This window comes from Brassica napus, chromosome C1, assembly GCF_020379485.1.
Source record: "Brassica napus cultivar Da-Ae chromosome C1, Da-Ae, whole genome shotgun sequence".
Classification (NCBI taxonomy): Eukaryota; Viridiplantae; Streptophyta; class Magnoliopsida; order Brassicales; family Brassicaceae; genus Brassica; species Brassica napus.
The window spans coordinates 2,509,724-2,523,747 of NC_063444.1; the positions used below are offsets into that span (position 1 = coordinate 2,509,724).

The 14,024-nt window shown below is 39.2% G+C and overlaps 3 protein-coding genes and 1 pseudogene across 3 annotated transcripts; 3 read left to right on the plus strand and 1 right to left on the minus strand.

The window, feature by feature from the left end:
* The first annotated feature begins 424 nt into the window (after positions 1–424).
* Positions 425–2,275, plus strand: LOC106438574 (UDP-glycosyltransferase 73B1). The gene is made up of 2 exons (XM_013879780.3): positions 425–1,549; positions 1,699–2,275. Exons 1-2 carry the CDS (start codon positions 547–549, stop codon positions 2,181–2,183), a joined length of 1,488 nt encoding a protein of 495 aa, XP_013735234.1. The 5' UTR covers positions 425–546; the 3' UTR covers positions 2,184–2,275.
* A 2,297-nt stretch (positions 2,276–4,572) lies between these two features.
* On the plus strand, positions 4,573–6,650 carry LOC106438572 (UDP-glycosyltransferase 73B3). The gene has a single exon (XM_013879779.2). The coding sequence runs from the start codon at positions 4,841–4,843 to the stop codon at positions 6,290–6,292; it is 1,452 nt and encodes a 483-aa protein (XP_013735233.1). The 5' UTR covers positions 4,573–4,840; the 3' UTR covers positions 6,293–6,650.
* A 281-nt stretch (positions 6,651–6,931) lies between these two features.
* LOC106438569 (UDP-glycosyltransferase 73B3-like) lies at positions 6,932–10,801 on the plus strand. The gene is made up of 2 exons (XM_013879777.3): positions 6,932–9,910; positions 10,192–10,801. Exons 1-2 carry the CDS (start codon positions 8,917–8,919, stop codon positions 10,641–10,643), a joined length of 1,446 nt encoding a protein of 481 aa, XP_013735231.1. The 5' UTR covers positions 6,932–8,916; the 3' UTR covers positions 10,644–10,801.
* Positions 10,781–12,724, minus strand: LOC106438573 (annotated as a pseudogene).
* Between the last annotated feature and the right edge of the window lie 1,300 nt (positions 12,725–14,024).

Below are 14,024 nucleotides of genomic sequence, written 5' to 3' on the forward strand. Positions count from 1 at the left end.
ATGACGAATGCCGTGACGTGAATTTTTCAACTCCCCTTCCAGAAGTTATATTGCAGACTTTTAATTAGATAAAGATAATTTATTTGTATTTTTTATATATCAGAATTAATCTTGCAAAAAAAATCGTTAACTTAATAAGCCAAAACATATTTTTTGATAAGAGCCTTATTTCATTTTTTTTCTCCCTCATTTCATCAAAATATTTGATAAAAAAGGTAATTATATTGATATTTTAAACAAAAATTCCATTGAGTTTTTACCAAGAAAAAATATCCCATTGAGTCAAGGTCAACATTAGTCAATGGCCCTAAGAATATCATCATGTTTCCATATCAGCCAAGCGTTAGCTGCCAAAGCTTTACTCTCTTTCCTTGCGTCCTGCTTGGCAGGCTCCAAAACCCAATTATTAATATAAATACAAATTCATTATCTCTTTGATCCACAAACATTCAATCTCAAAATTTCAAGAAAAAAAAAAAAAAGGAACTGAGAAGTTTCTACTTGGCTCTTACAAAACCCATTTCTTGTTTTCTCATCAGCCAAATCATGGGAACTTCTGATGAAGCCGCGGCCTCTAAGCTCCATATCTTCTTCTTCCCTTACATGGCTCATGGCCACATGATACCAACTCTTGACATGGCCAAGCTCTTTGCCACCAAAGGAGCTAAGTCCACCATCCTCACCACTCCTCTCAACTCAAAACTCTTCGAGAAACCCATCAACTCATTCAACGACGAGAATCCTGAACTTGAAGACATCAAACTTCAGATCCTCAACTTCCCTTGCACAGAGCTGGGCTTACCCGAAGGATGCGAGAACACTGACTTCATCTTCTCTAACCATGACCTAACCAAAGGTAACTTGAATATGAAGTTTTTACTAGCAATGGAATATTTCAAAGAGCAGTTAGAAGAGCTTCTCGAGACGGTGAAACCAGACTGTCTCGTCGGCAACATGTTCTTCCCTTGGGCGACTAAAGTCGCTGAGAAGTTTAACGTGCCGAGACTTGTCTTCCACGGCACAGGCTACTTCTCGCTATGTGCTTCTCATTGCTTAAGGCTCCACAAGCCTTACAAGAACGTAGCTTCTAGCTCTGAGCCCTTTGTGATCCCTGAGCTACCAGGAGACGTTGTTATTACAGATGAACAGGTGATAGAGAAAGAAGAAGAATCTGTCATGGGGAAGTTTATGAAGGACATTAGAGATTCAGAGAGAGACAGCTTTGGTGTGTTGGTGAACAGCTTCTACGACCTTGAACCTGCTTATGCCGATTTTTTCAAGACCCATGTGGCGAAAAGGTCTTGGGACATCGGTCCGCTTTCTTTAGGGAACAGAGAGTTCAAGGAGAAAGCAGAGAGGGGCAAAAAGGCTAGCATTGATGAGCATGAGTGTTTGAAATGGCTTGACACCAAGAGATGTGAATCTGTTATTTACTTGTCCTTTGGAACTATGTCTAGCTTCGACGACGAGCAGCTGATGGAGATTGCAGCTGGCTTGGAGATGTCAGGACATGATTTTGTATGGGTGGTTAACAGAAGTGGTAGCCAAGGTATGTTACGTATCATATAAATTTAGTTTTTGTTGGTTGTTATATTCCAGACTCTCGTACCAGTTCTAGTTTGAATAATAGAATTGTTAGTAAAAAATAAAATAAAATTATCTTGTGTTCTGACTAAACAACATGTGTGGTGTGAATAGGGGAGAAGGTAGAGTGGTTACCAGAGGGGTACGAAGAGAGGACCAAAGGGCAAGGACTGATAATACGTGGATGGGCGCCACAAGTGCTTATACTAGACCACCAAGCTATTGGAGGGTTTTTGACGCATTGTGGATGGAACTCGCTTCTAGAAGGTGCAGCATCAGGCCTGCCAATGGTGACATGGCCCATTGGAGCCGAGCAGTTCTACAACGAGAAGTTGGTAACACAAGTGTTGAAGACAGGAGTGAGTGTGGGAGTAAAGAAGATGGTGAAAGGTTCGGGAGATTTCATTAGCAGAGAGAAAGTTGATATAGCGGTAAGGGAAGTGATGGTCGGAGATGAGATGAGGAAACGGGCTAAGCAGTTAGCTGTTATGGCTAAAGATGCGGTGAGAGAAGGAGGGTCTTCAGATCTTGAGGTGAACAGGTTGATGGATGAGCTTAAGTTGGTCAGAATGCAAAAAGAACAAGGAACAAGAACTTGATATATTTTCTAAGTTAACAAATGTTATCGAGTCAAAAACGATTGTTGTGTTGGTTTTGAGTTACTTTCTTGAGTCAAAAACGATTTACAATATTGCTTACCATTCTCTAACGTAAAGACCCAATGCTTCAAGAAAAGTTATACTAAACAACATGTATTATCAAGGTTAGGACGCCAGGCGACTAGTCAAATGGTATTAACCACTAATAAGACTATTCTCTTTTTCGAAAGAATTTTTCAACGGAAACCAGAGATCACTCGTTTTTTGAATGTTGCTACTCCAGAGAAGTGTGGATTGGAACCATTAAGAATCTGGCAGGGCCTGGTAGTATTTATCAATGGTCAAGAGTGATGCAGATTATAGAGAATGGTTTGCAGGGACGAGGTCTAACTTTTCTATTGAGGTTATAGCTGTCAAATGGTCCGTCCATGGTCCAAATGGGCATGATCAGTTGGACCATTTCAGTTTTGGGCACTAATAGGTGGTCCATATTGGACAATGGTCCAAACAAATGTCCAAGACCAATAGAGACCATATCCAAATGGGCATGCCCATGGACACCAAATAAAATTTATAATTATTTTTTAATTATTAGTTTAGATATTATTTCTAAAATTTTGAAATTATGTTTACTTTCCAAAATTATAAAAGTATTTTTTTCTTGTCAAAACTGTAAAACTATGTTTTCTTTTCAAAATCGAGAAATTTCATTTTTCCGTCGAAACCGAGAAATTGCGTTTTCCCGCCAAAACAAAAAATTGCGTTTTCACGCCAAAACCGAAAATTGCGTTTTCCCGCCAAAACCGAGAAATTACGCTTTCCCACCGAAACCGAAAAATTGTGTTTTCCCGCCAAAACCGAGAAATTGCGTTTTCCCGCCTAAATCGAGAAATTACGCTTTCCCACCGAAACCGGAAAATTGTGTTTTCTCTCCAAAACCGAAAATTGTGTTTTTCCGCCAAAACCGAAAATTGCGTTTTTCCGCCAAAACCGAGAAATTACACTTTCCCACCGAAACCGAGAAATTGTGTTTTCCCGCCAAAACCGAGAAATTGCGTTTTTCCGCCAAAACCGAAAATTGCGTTTTTCCGCCAAAACCGAGAAACTACGTTTTCCCGCCGAAACCGAGAAATTGTGTTTTCCCGCCGAAACCGAGAAATTGCGTTTTCCTGCCAAAACCGAAAAATTGCGTTTTCCTGTCAAAACCGAAAATTGCGTTTTCCCGCCAAAACCGAGAAATTGCGTTTTCCCGCTGAAACCGAGAAATTGTTTTTTTCCGCCAAAACCGAGAAATTATGTTTTTCCGCCGAAACCGAGAAATTGTGTTTTCTCGCCGAAACCGAGAAATTGCGTTTTCACGCCAAAATCGAGAAATTGCGTTTTCCCGCTAAAACCGAGAAATTGCGTTTTCACGCCAAAAACGAAAAATTGCGTTTTCCCGCCAAAACCGAGAAATTGCATTTTTCCGCCAAATTAATGAAATACATTTTTCCATCAAAATTGTGAAATTATGTTTTCCGTCAGAATCGTGAATTTTTTATTTTAACGATAAAACTATTGTTTTGGGTTAAATTGTAAAGTTATGTTTTCTTTTGTTAAACTCATAAAAACATGTTTTAGGAAGCCCATGGACACCCATTGTCCATTTGGTCTTCGCCCAATTGGACCATGTACCAATTGGTCTTTTGTCCAGTTAGACCATCTATTAATTGGACACGTCCATAGCCCGCCCAAAATGAATTGGACTGGGCTAGCCCATGGTCAGCCCACCCAGTTGACACCTCTAATTGAGGTATTGTTTTCAAGCAGTGATCTATGCACTTTAGTATGAAAGGAACAAAGGCAGGGTAGGAGAAGCGCCTCAGCCAGCGGTTTGCCTAATTACCAAATTAGACAAGCTAGTTCGAAACATAATCACCTCTATAAGAAGTAGAGTGGGTGGGAAGCATGAGAAGACAATGGAGATTTGGTTTGGAAGAATCTAAGGAAGTCTAAAGTTTTTTTCTTAAGTTCTTGAGATCTTTTTTTTCTTAAGTTCTTGAGATCTTTTGTATCAAGGTTGCAGTAAACTCTGTACAGAAGTTTTTTTTTTGATTGAAATAAATTTAAAAACATTCAAACAAACAACGTATGTAGACAAGATCTTGGTCTCGCCGACAGAAATAAACCTAGAGTTTGCTTCCAAAAGATCTCTGAAAACTGGTCATAGATTCCGACAACTGTAAACATGTTGACAGAGGAAGTATCAAAGAAACCAAAACAAGTGACGTAGTTGCATACGTCAGAAGTCATTTCCCAAGGTGATCTGATCCCACCAACCTTACGTGTGGACAGTGGAGTTTTACACGTTCTATAATAACAAATAGCATCATGCAAAGTCTCTTAGGCCATCAGTGATGGTTTCAAATTCAAAGAGTTTCTCATAAACTTCTCTCTTACAAAGAGACTTTCAATCAAAATTTGATACTATCTACCACATGTTTGATTCTCAGTGACTAGTCTAAAATTGAGCATAATCAAACTACTTTAAAATATCATTTTAATAATTTAGTGATTATTTAAGAGACTATGATGATGCTCTTACTACCATAAGATTTTCAGAATCTTTAATTTCTCTAATACATTTTCTCAAATTTCTCAACCAAAGCCAAACAAAAATGAGTAGGAATCCTCACCATGAGCTCCATGTTATGTTCTTCCCATACATGGCTTATGGCCACATGATACCAACTCTAGACATGGCTAAGCTTTTCTCCAGCAAAGGAGTCAAATCCACAATCATCACCACTCCTCTCAACTCCAAGATCTTCCAAAAACCCATCGACGTATTCAAGAACCAGAACCCTAGTCTTGAAATCATCGACATCCACATATTCGATTTCCCTTGCGTGCAGCTGGGGTTACCAGAAGGATGCGAGAACGTAGATTTCTTCACCTCAAGCAACAATCCTGGTAGAGAGAACATAGCTTTCAAGTTCTTATCGTCGACAAGGTTTTTCAAAGACCAGCTTGAGAAACTCCTCGAGACAACGAGACCGGACTGTCTTATCGCCGACATGTTCTTCCCATGGGCCACCCAAGTTGCTGAGAAGTGTCACGTGCCAAGACTTGTGTTTCACGGTACTGGCTACTTCTCTTTGTGCGCTAATTATTGCATGAAAGTGCATAAACCACAGAACAAAGTAGCTTCGAGTAGTGAGCCTTTTGTAATCCCTGATCTCCCCGGTGACATAGAGATAACTCGAGAACAGATCATAGACAACGAATCCGAGATGGGAATGTTTCTTCTTGATGTAAGAGAGTCAGAAACGAAGAGCTCAGGTGTTATTGTGAACAGCTTCTACGAGCTTGAACCTGAATACGCTGATTTTTTCAAGAGATTTGTAGCGAAGAGAACGTGGCAAATCGGCCCGCTCTCCGTTACAAACAGAGGATTTGAGGAGAAGGCTGAGAGAGGAAAGAAAGCGAGCGTTGATGAATCTGAATGCCTTAAATGGCTTGACTCCAAGGAAAAAGATTCAGTCATTTACATTTCATTTGGGAGCGTTGCTTGCTTCAAGAACAAGCAACTGGTAGAGATCGCCGCAGGGTTAGAAGCTTGCGGCGCAAGTTTCATCTGGGTTGTGAGGAAAAGCACAAGTGACGACGACAAAGAAGAATGGTTACCAGAAGGGTTTGAAGAGAGGGTCAAAGGGAGAGGGATGATAATAAGAGGATGGGCTCCGCAGGTGCTGATACTTGAGCACCAAGTGACCGGTGGGTTCTTGACTCATTGCGGCTGGAACTCGCTTCTTGAAGGAGTGGCTGCAGGGCTACCGATGGTCACATGGCCTATTGGAGCTGAGCAGTTCTATAACGAGAAACTGGTTACACAAGTACTGAGAACGGGAGTGAGCGTTGGAGCCACAAAGCATGTGAAGAATATGGGAGATGAGATTATTAGCAGAGAGAAAGTAGAGAAGGCTGTGAGAGAGGTTTTGGCTTGGGAAGAGGGGGAGGAGAGGAGGATACGGATAAAGAAACTGGCGGAGATGGCTAAAGCCGCTGTGGCAGAAGGAGGGTCTTCTTTTAACGATCTAAACAACTTCATACATGAGTTCAGTTCGTGATCTGATACGCACGCTGCTGCTCGTCGACCAGTGATCATTCAGTACCAGAGGAGAGGTAGAAAGAAGTGTTGAACCGGGAGGAGCCGTGGTACGAGATACGTTGGTTTGATTGGTCATCTTTATGCTAGAAGCTATAGTACGTGTGGAATAAAGCGAAGAGAGGAGGAAGATCACTCACACGTGTGAGTAACGGTAGCACATGAGCTGTCTTGTGTGACGTGTATGTCCTTTCGTAGCTATAAGTAGTAGGAGAGTAAGGGGTGTGTGTTAGGCATGATTTGGTAGTAACAAGATAGAGAGAGAAAACAACGTCTTGTATTACTTTCCTTGAATCAATAAAAAGAGTGTTTTGTCTTTAGCGTTTGATTCTCGAAACCTTGATACACAAATCGTATCATGATCCCTAGAGTTCTGGTCAAACATCTCATTTAGAAAATAAGATTAAACCTAACGTAGTATACAAGGAATAAAAGTTAATCCATGCATTGTCAGTAAGTTTGTAAATCTAGGCTATTATATCATCGGTTTTTAATCCGTTTTGGTGATTTTTAGGTTCAAAGATTTTTCATTCCCACTATGAATTTGAATTTGTATCCAAAAGCTTTTTTTTTATCTCTAAGAAATTTTAAGATTTAGTATTTTCTAGAGATTTGAGTCCAAGCGACATGTTTGTGTGAGATTTGACTTTTTCTAAGAAGCTGCAAAAACTATGTTAGATGTTAGTCGGTTCTGAATTATATTTGTCAAAATTTCACAATCATTAACAGATCTCATGAAAAATACAGTTTAAGATGAGTGCTTCTTGACAAAAAAAAACGGCAAGAATGGTGAGACATTGCCTTGTTACATTGTTACATGCTTGTGTGATATTTGACTTTTCTTTGCTGGTAATAGAAGTATTAATTAACCATGCATATACATGTTGTATCCAGTTAAAATCTACGTTACTCTATAATTTAATTAACATATAGGCTTTAATGATAATAGACCCAGATGCGGACGGACCTGTGAATTAGGGGGCCTTATTCAAAAATAAAAATTTAATAACTATAGTTTAAACAACATCTTAAAATAATTATGAACAAAACTATAGATAGATTCTAAGGAGAAAAAGCTGAAAGACATTGTCGCAAGTTTCGTCTTTCAATTTTAAAGAGTGTGACCGATGGTTTGATTAGTGTAGACCTGGGGATTTTACCCGAACCGGAACCAATCCGAAAATACAAATTCGAGTCGGAGTCTGGATCTAGGCTAAAATACTTATTGGGTATAATTATTTTGGATCCGCGGGTTTCAGTTCGTGTCCGAATCCTGCTAGAGACCCGGTCGGATACCCAAAATACCCGATACTTCTAGTATATATTGAGTATTTTTGGGTGTTTGGATATATTTTTGGTATCATGGATATTACTTTTAAGTTTTAGATTCAGGTTTTTGGTATAGTTTAAGGTTTCAGGTAAATTTTAGATTTTAAGAAATATAATTTGAGTATTTGAATAATTTTGGGTATTTTTTAGATCTTCGGATCAGATTTCAGGTACAAATTCGGGGGTTTTTGAGTTTTTGGGTATTTTTTCGGGTTTTCGGTATTTTTTGAGTTTTCAGGTGTTTTTCAGATATTCAGATCTAATTCGGGTACTTTGAATCTTAAATACTCGAACCCACACGAACCTGAAATATACCAAAAAATTATGAGTATTTTGCGAGTATATAAATTATAAAACCAAACTTATCCGGATTAGTGTAACAAAAGTTAGAGTAAAATATTTTACTCTCAGTTTCACTCAATTACATCCAATACTCTAGAAAAGGAATCTTTTATTTGTTGTTTCCACTTTTTTTTTTCTACCCTACAAAAGCAAGAGTAAACCGGCGGAAACAAAAAGCAACATATATCTTTCCACTTTATTTTTACTTTAATTTACTCCAATTTAGGCTGTCCACGGACCAGTCATACCCAAAAAGAGATGCCTTTATTTTACTTTTTGTTTTTTTTTTTATAATATTTACGGAGCATCATTTAAATGAACTACCTGAGATCCACATAATATTCTATATGTATGCTGAGTATTAAGTTAAAAAAGAAATGAAATACAAATGGTAGAATAACTTACTCACCAGTGTCACTTGTGAGCGGTAGACAATGACCTACATAATGTTTTCATAAATATCACGTACGTATAAAAAATGGAAGTGGGGGACAATAGAGCGGAGCCCCATACCAATGTTTCATATAACTCGGCTCTGAATAGAGCTTTAATGATTTTCTATGGATTGTGTCAACAAAATTTGCAGCACGATCTCATATTATATATTATATTAGTCAACTAACTACACTCTTAGCTGCATCAAAATTTTATATAACTCTAGATTTTGACATTGATTTTTTTAAGTTAAAATTAGATTTTGGTTCCATAGGCCTTGAAAAACTGACCCAAGACCACAACAAGTGACGTCTGTACTGTAAAGATGTCATATCTACTCGACCAGAGAGTTTCAGTCTGTTATAAATAGAGAGAACTACATTTGAAGCTTCTACAACCATTCAACTCTTTTACAAGCTTCAGAATCTTTCACTTCTCTTGTAAAATTTGCTCGAAAACATCTCATTTTCGTTTCGATTAATGCCAAAAATGAGTAGTGATTCTCATAAACTCCATGTTATGTTCTTCCCTTTCATGGGATATGGCCACATGATCCCAACTCTAGACATGGCTAAGCTTTTCTCCAGCAGAGGAGCCAAATCCACAATCATCACCACACCTCTCAACGCCAAGATCCTCCAAAAACCCATCAACACATTCAAGAGCCTGAACCCAAGCCTCAAAATCGAGATCCTGATCATCGATTTCCCTTGCGTGCAGCTGGGGTTACCAGAAGGATGTGAAAACCCTGATTTTTTCACCTCAAACAACAACAGCGACGAAAGACAAACCATGATGTTAAAATTCTTTGCCTCCATGAGGTTTTTCAAAGACCAGCTTGAGAAGATCCTCGAGACAACGAGACCAAGCTGTCTTATCGCTGACATGTTCTTCCCATGGGCCACAGAAGCTGCTGAGAAGTTCAATGTGCCAAGACTTGTGTTCCACGGCACTGGCTATTTCTCATTATGCTCTGAACATTGCATCAGAAGAATGCATAAACCAAAAAAGAGCTGTGAGCCATTTAAGGTCCCTGACCTCCCTGGGGACATTACGATGACTCAAGGACAGATGAGAGACCTTGACGAAGAAACCGAGATGGGGAAGTTTCTGATCGAGGTTATAGAATCTGAAGTGAAGAGCTCTGGTGTTGTTGTGAATAGCTTCTACGAGCTTGAACCTGAATACGCAGATTTTTACAAGAGTTCTGTAGCGACGAGAGCTTGGCATATTGGTCCGCTCTCGGTTCACAACAGAGGATTTGAGGAGAAGGCTAAGAGAGGAAAGAAAGCGAGCATTGATGAGGTTGAATGTCTCAAATGGCTTAACTCCAAGAAACAAGATTCGGTTATTTACGTTTCATTTGGGAGCGTTGCTTACATCAAGAACGAGCAATTGATAGAGATCGCTGCAGGGTTAGAAGCTTGTGGCGCAAGTTTCATTTGGGTTGTGAGAAAACGTGGTGAAAGCAAAGGTACTGATAGACAAAACACATGCATTGATTGTCTGTTCACAATAGTTTATACCATCGGTTCTAACTGAAACAATTTTTCTTAAACTCCTATTTATACGATTCAAATCGGTTTAGATCATTTTAAATCGGGTTAAACCATTCAAAATTGGTTAAAATCGATTTAAATTAGTCTAAATCCGTTAAATTATTGTTTGTTCACAATAGGTTATACTAAAGTACTAGAGTTGTGTTTGAAAAAATAACAGCCTATGTTCGGTTTCTATGTCTTTATATGAAAACAGGCGAAGAAGAATGGTTACCAGAAGGGTTTGAAGAGAGGGTGAAAGAGAGAGGAATGATAATAAGAGGATGGGCTCCACAGGTGATGATACTTGACCACCAAGCAACCGGTGTTTTCGTGACTCATTGCGGCTGGAACTCGGTTCTTGAAGGAGTGGCTGCAGGGCTTCCGATGGTGACGTGGCCGGTTGGAGCGGAGCAATTCTATAACGAGATATTGGTAACGCAAGTGCTGAAGACGGGAGTTAGCGTGGGAACCAAGAAACATGCGAGTATGGGAGATTTTGTTAGCAGAGAGAGTGTGGAGAAAGCGGTGGGGGAGGTGTTGGTTGGGGAAGAGGCCGAGGAGAGGCGAAGACGGGCAATGAAGCTGGCTGAGATGGCTAAATCCGCCGTGGAAGGAGGGTCTTCTTATAACGACCTAAGCAACTTCATAGAAGAGTTCAGCTCATGATGATATGATCCGGTTAACTCCTGCTTTTGAGTTTGAAACTACTTAAATGTAGCAGATCATTTTTGAGTTGGTTTGATAATATCAATTTTCGTTTGAATTTGAATTTTTTTTATTTTTTATGAAGATGCAAAATCATATGAGAGTAGTTCAAATTCTGTTTGGTCGTCGTGTTTGGTGGTTATAAGAATATTTACTTTTATCAAATGGAATAAACAGATTTGCTACTAGCTATGGCAGATTTAAGGGTTCTGCTATGTTGAGTTCTCGGTTTCCCGCTTGATCTGCAGTGCAGCCCTAACAACGTTTCCCCTTGTCAGGATCCCAATCTTTGTTGCGACCAAACCAAAACAATAAAAATGACCAAAATCAGATCAAAATCAAACTGAAAAATAATAATAAGAAGAGAAGATTGTGTATTTTTAGATTCTCTCACCAGTTTTCCATCTGAATCCACGACTGGTAATCTTCGGAACTTTGTTTCAAGAAGCAACCTGGAGACAACAGATGGTTACAAATCTTTGTAAGAAATGTAGCTTTCAGACCGAACTCATATTCTGCGAGGAGGATAACCTGGCAGCATCTTCTAGATTGGTGGAACCACGGACAACCAGAGGAGAAGGAGTCATAAAATCTCCAACCACTTGTCCATGTGTCTTGCTTATCAGCTTCTGGAGTTCGTTAAACGTCTGGTAACAAAAAAAAAAAAGCCAAGTCAGAAATATCATATAATTTTCAGGAGAGTCGGGGACAAACACACTAGTCCTTGAGATATAAATAACAAACAAAGATGGATAAGTAGAACCGTACCTTCCATGAACTGTCTACGTTAGGAAACATGTTTGTATCATTTTGGCTGCTGCGGCCTATAATTCCATAAGAAAGAGAGGTTAAGTTGTTTCATCAACCGAACTAAGCAAGAAAACTATGTGGCCACAGCATACTAAGATCCACCGTATATATAGTCAAGAACTGAGATCAAACAAACGAATACTAACTGATTAAAATATTAATCGTCTGATGGAATGATACCGAAACCACATACTATGCGGAAAGAAAACCAGCAGAAGACTAGAAAAAGCTTGAATACATTATTACCAGAGATGGAGTCCAGCGCAAGCAAGTCGTAATCAGAAACAACGCCAACCTGCAGGGGGAAATTACAGCAGAGGAGTAAGTAAGATCTCATACAGATCAAGCTTGGTATTCAAAAGCATCCTTACAAAAATAAGCAGAGAAACAGAATGAGAAAAGGAGAAAAGCTATACCAGATTCCAATCATCATCAATTACAGGCAATCCCGTGACTTTCTTCTCAACCAAAAGTTCCAACGCTGTTACAATTTCAAGGAATAAAGACAAATCATAGGGACTACATGTTCGGTAGATATTATTACAAGGAAGATTGTTGTCATGTTTAGCAATATTACCATCATCAACTGATGTTGAGGGCTTAACAACATGCAGATGCTGTCTCCCTGTCATGAAATCACCAACTGTGTAACCCCCGTTTTTAACCTGAAACAAATCTCACACGATCAAACAAGCAAAGTTTCAAACTTTAAAGATGAAAAGGGTGAACATGCACTAACCGGAACAGAGTTATTAACATCAGAAAGAGCTGCGAAGACAGCAGAGGCAGTGATGAGTAACTGGTGAAAAAGTGGAGCGACGACGAGGATTAGAGAGAGGAGGAGGAGGAGGAAGTGAAAATGATGAAGAAGAAGTCGGGTTGAGTAGTGGAAGTCTCGTTATGGGCAGAGTGATGGAACTCATAATCGCTAATATCCTCTGTTTCTCACTGATTCCAATTAAAAAAAACAATTCTTTTTTTGATGATGAAATCTGAGAGAAACAAAAGGTTGAAACTTGAGAGAAAGAGAAGAAGGAGAAAGCGTTTTTGATTGGGTGGTAAAAGTAGACAAGTTGGTCGTGATAGGTGGGGGAACCCACCCTAACTTGAACTCTGTTTTGGCTTTTAACTCCTGTTGGATTTTTATGTCCTGACCGTTGATATCAGAAATAATATCTATAGCAACTTGGACAGAAAGCCCTAAACTACCAAGTACAGACCATGGAAGTAAATCTAGTCACACACTCACACACAATAGTGATCAAATCATGTATTATACTATGTTTTAGTGCTAACTAGATTCTGATCAGCCCTTTTAAGGGTACGTATATTTTTTGTTTTATATTTTTTTGAAAATTTAATTTTACATTTGTATTTTTAGTCATATTTATGTTTTTTATAATATATTTTTTTTAAATGATTAATAATTTGTTTTAATAATTGTATTAAAATAGTTAGACTATGCATATATCAATAGGTCATATTATCGTTTTAATAGAATATATATAATAGAGTACATAGATTGTATCTTTGAGATGATACAAATATCATGCTGGTTGAGCAAAGCAGAGCAGATATTTTTTTTTTTTTTTTTTAATTTAAAGAAAGTTTGATAAACCACACAAAAGCAAGTTATCGGGGAATCCATACTCTCCCAAAAGAAAACGGATCAAAGAAAAGAAACAACTGCAATTGTAATTGTATGGGAGAGAGACTGGGTCAAGAAGTTTAAGAGAGGTTCAAGGAAGCGAGCTGCTCGGCTGCACCACCAGCAGCGACGCTCCTCAGAACATCCATAGCCTCTGCAACTTTGTCCTTGAGAGCTTCTGGTGACTCCAAGAGATGGAGCACTTCCGTCTGGTCCATCTCCAACAGCATCCCAGTCACTTTGGCTGCAGAATCTGCTTCAAGCTGCTCCACCAACGGGTACAGATTCTCACCCAGCATCTGCATACACACACACACACACACACATCAGAGTTCGACAAACGCAGAACTCTCTATTGGTCTTTTTTAGAGAATCTCTCACCGTCCTCTGCTGCTCTGGAGACGCATTAGCTAGATTTGAAGCCAAAGCTCCAATAGGCATTGTGATGTTGTTGTTGTTGTTGCCCATGTCATATGGAGCTACATCACCACCACTGCCACGCCCTTGAGAATACCGTAACATTCGACCCCTTGGATGCATCTGATCACCCACACCCAAACAGAAAGAAAGATCATACGATCAAACTATTATATTAAAAGAGAGATGAGCAAGCCAAACAGTTTTTATTAAAGAACCTGGTGCTGCATCATGGGAACTTGGTGCTGGGACTGTTGGATCCCTCCAGGACGCTGCTGCTGCTGTTGTTGCTGAACCATAGGCATGAAGTAATTGGGTACATGGCCCCTACCACCAGGTCTCATTCCAGGAACAAGCTGTTGTTGGTACCCATACCCAGGCTGTGGCATTACACAAACCACATGTTAGTATTATTACCCCAACAGTTTTGAAATAGATTTGGGAAAGACTCAAGTGTGAATAGAGCT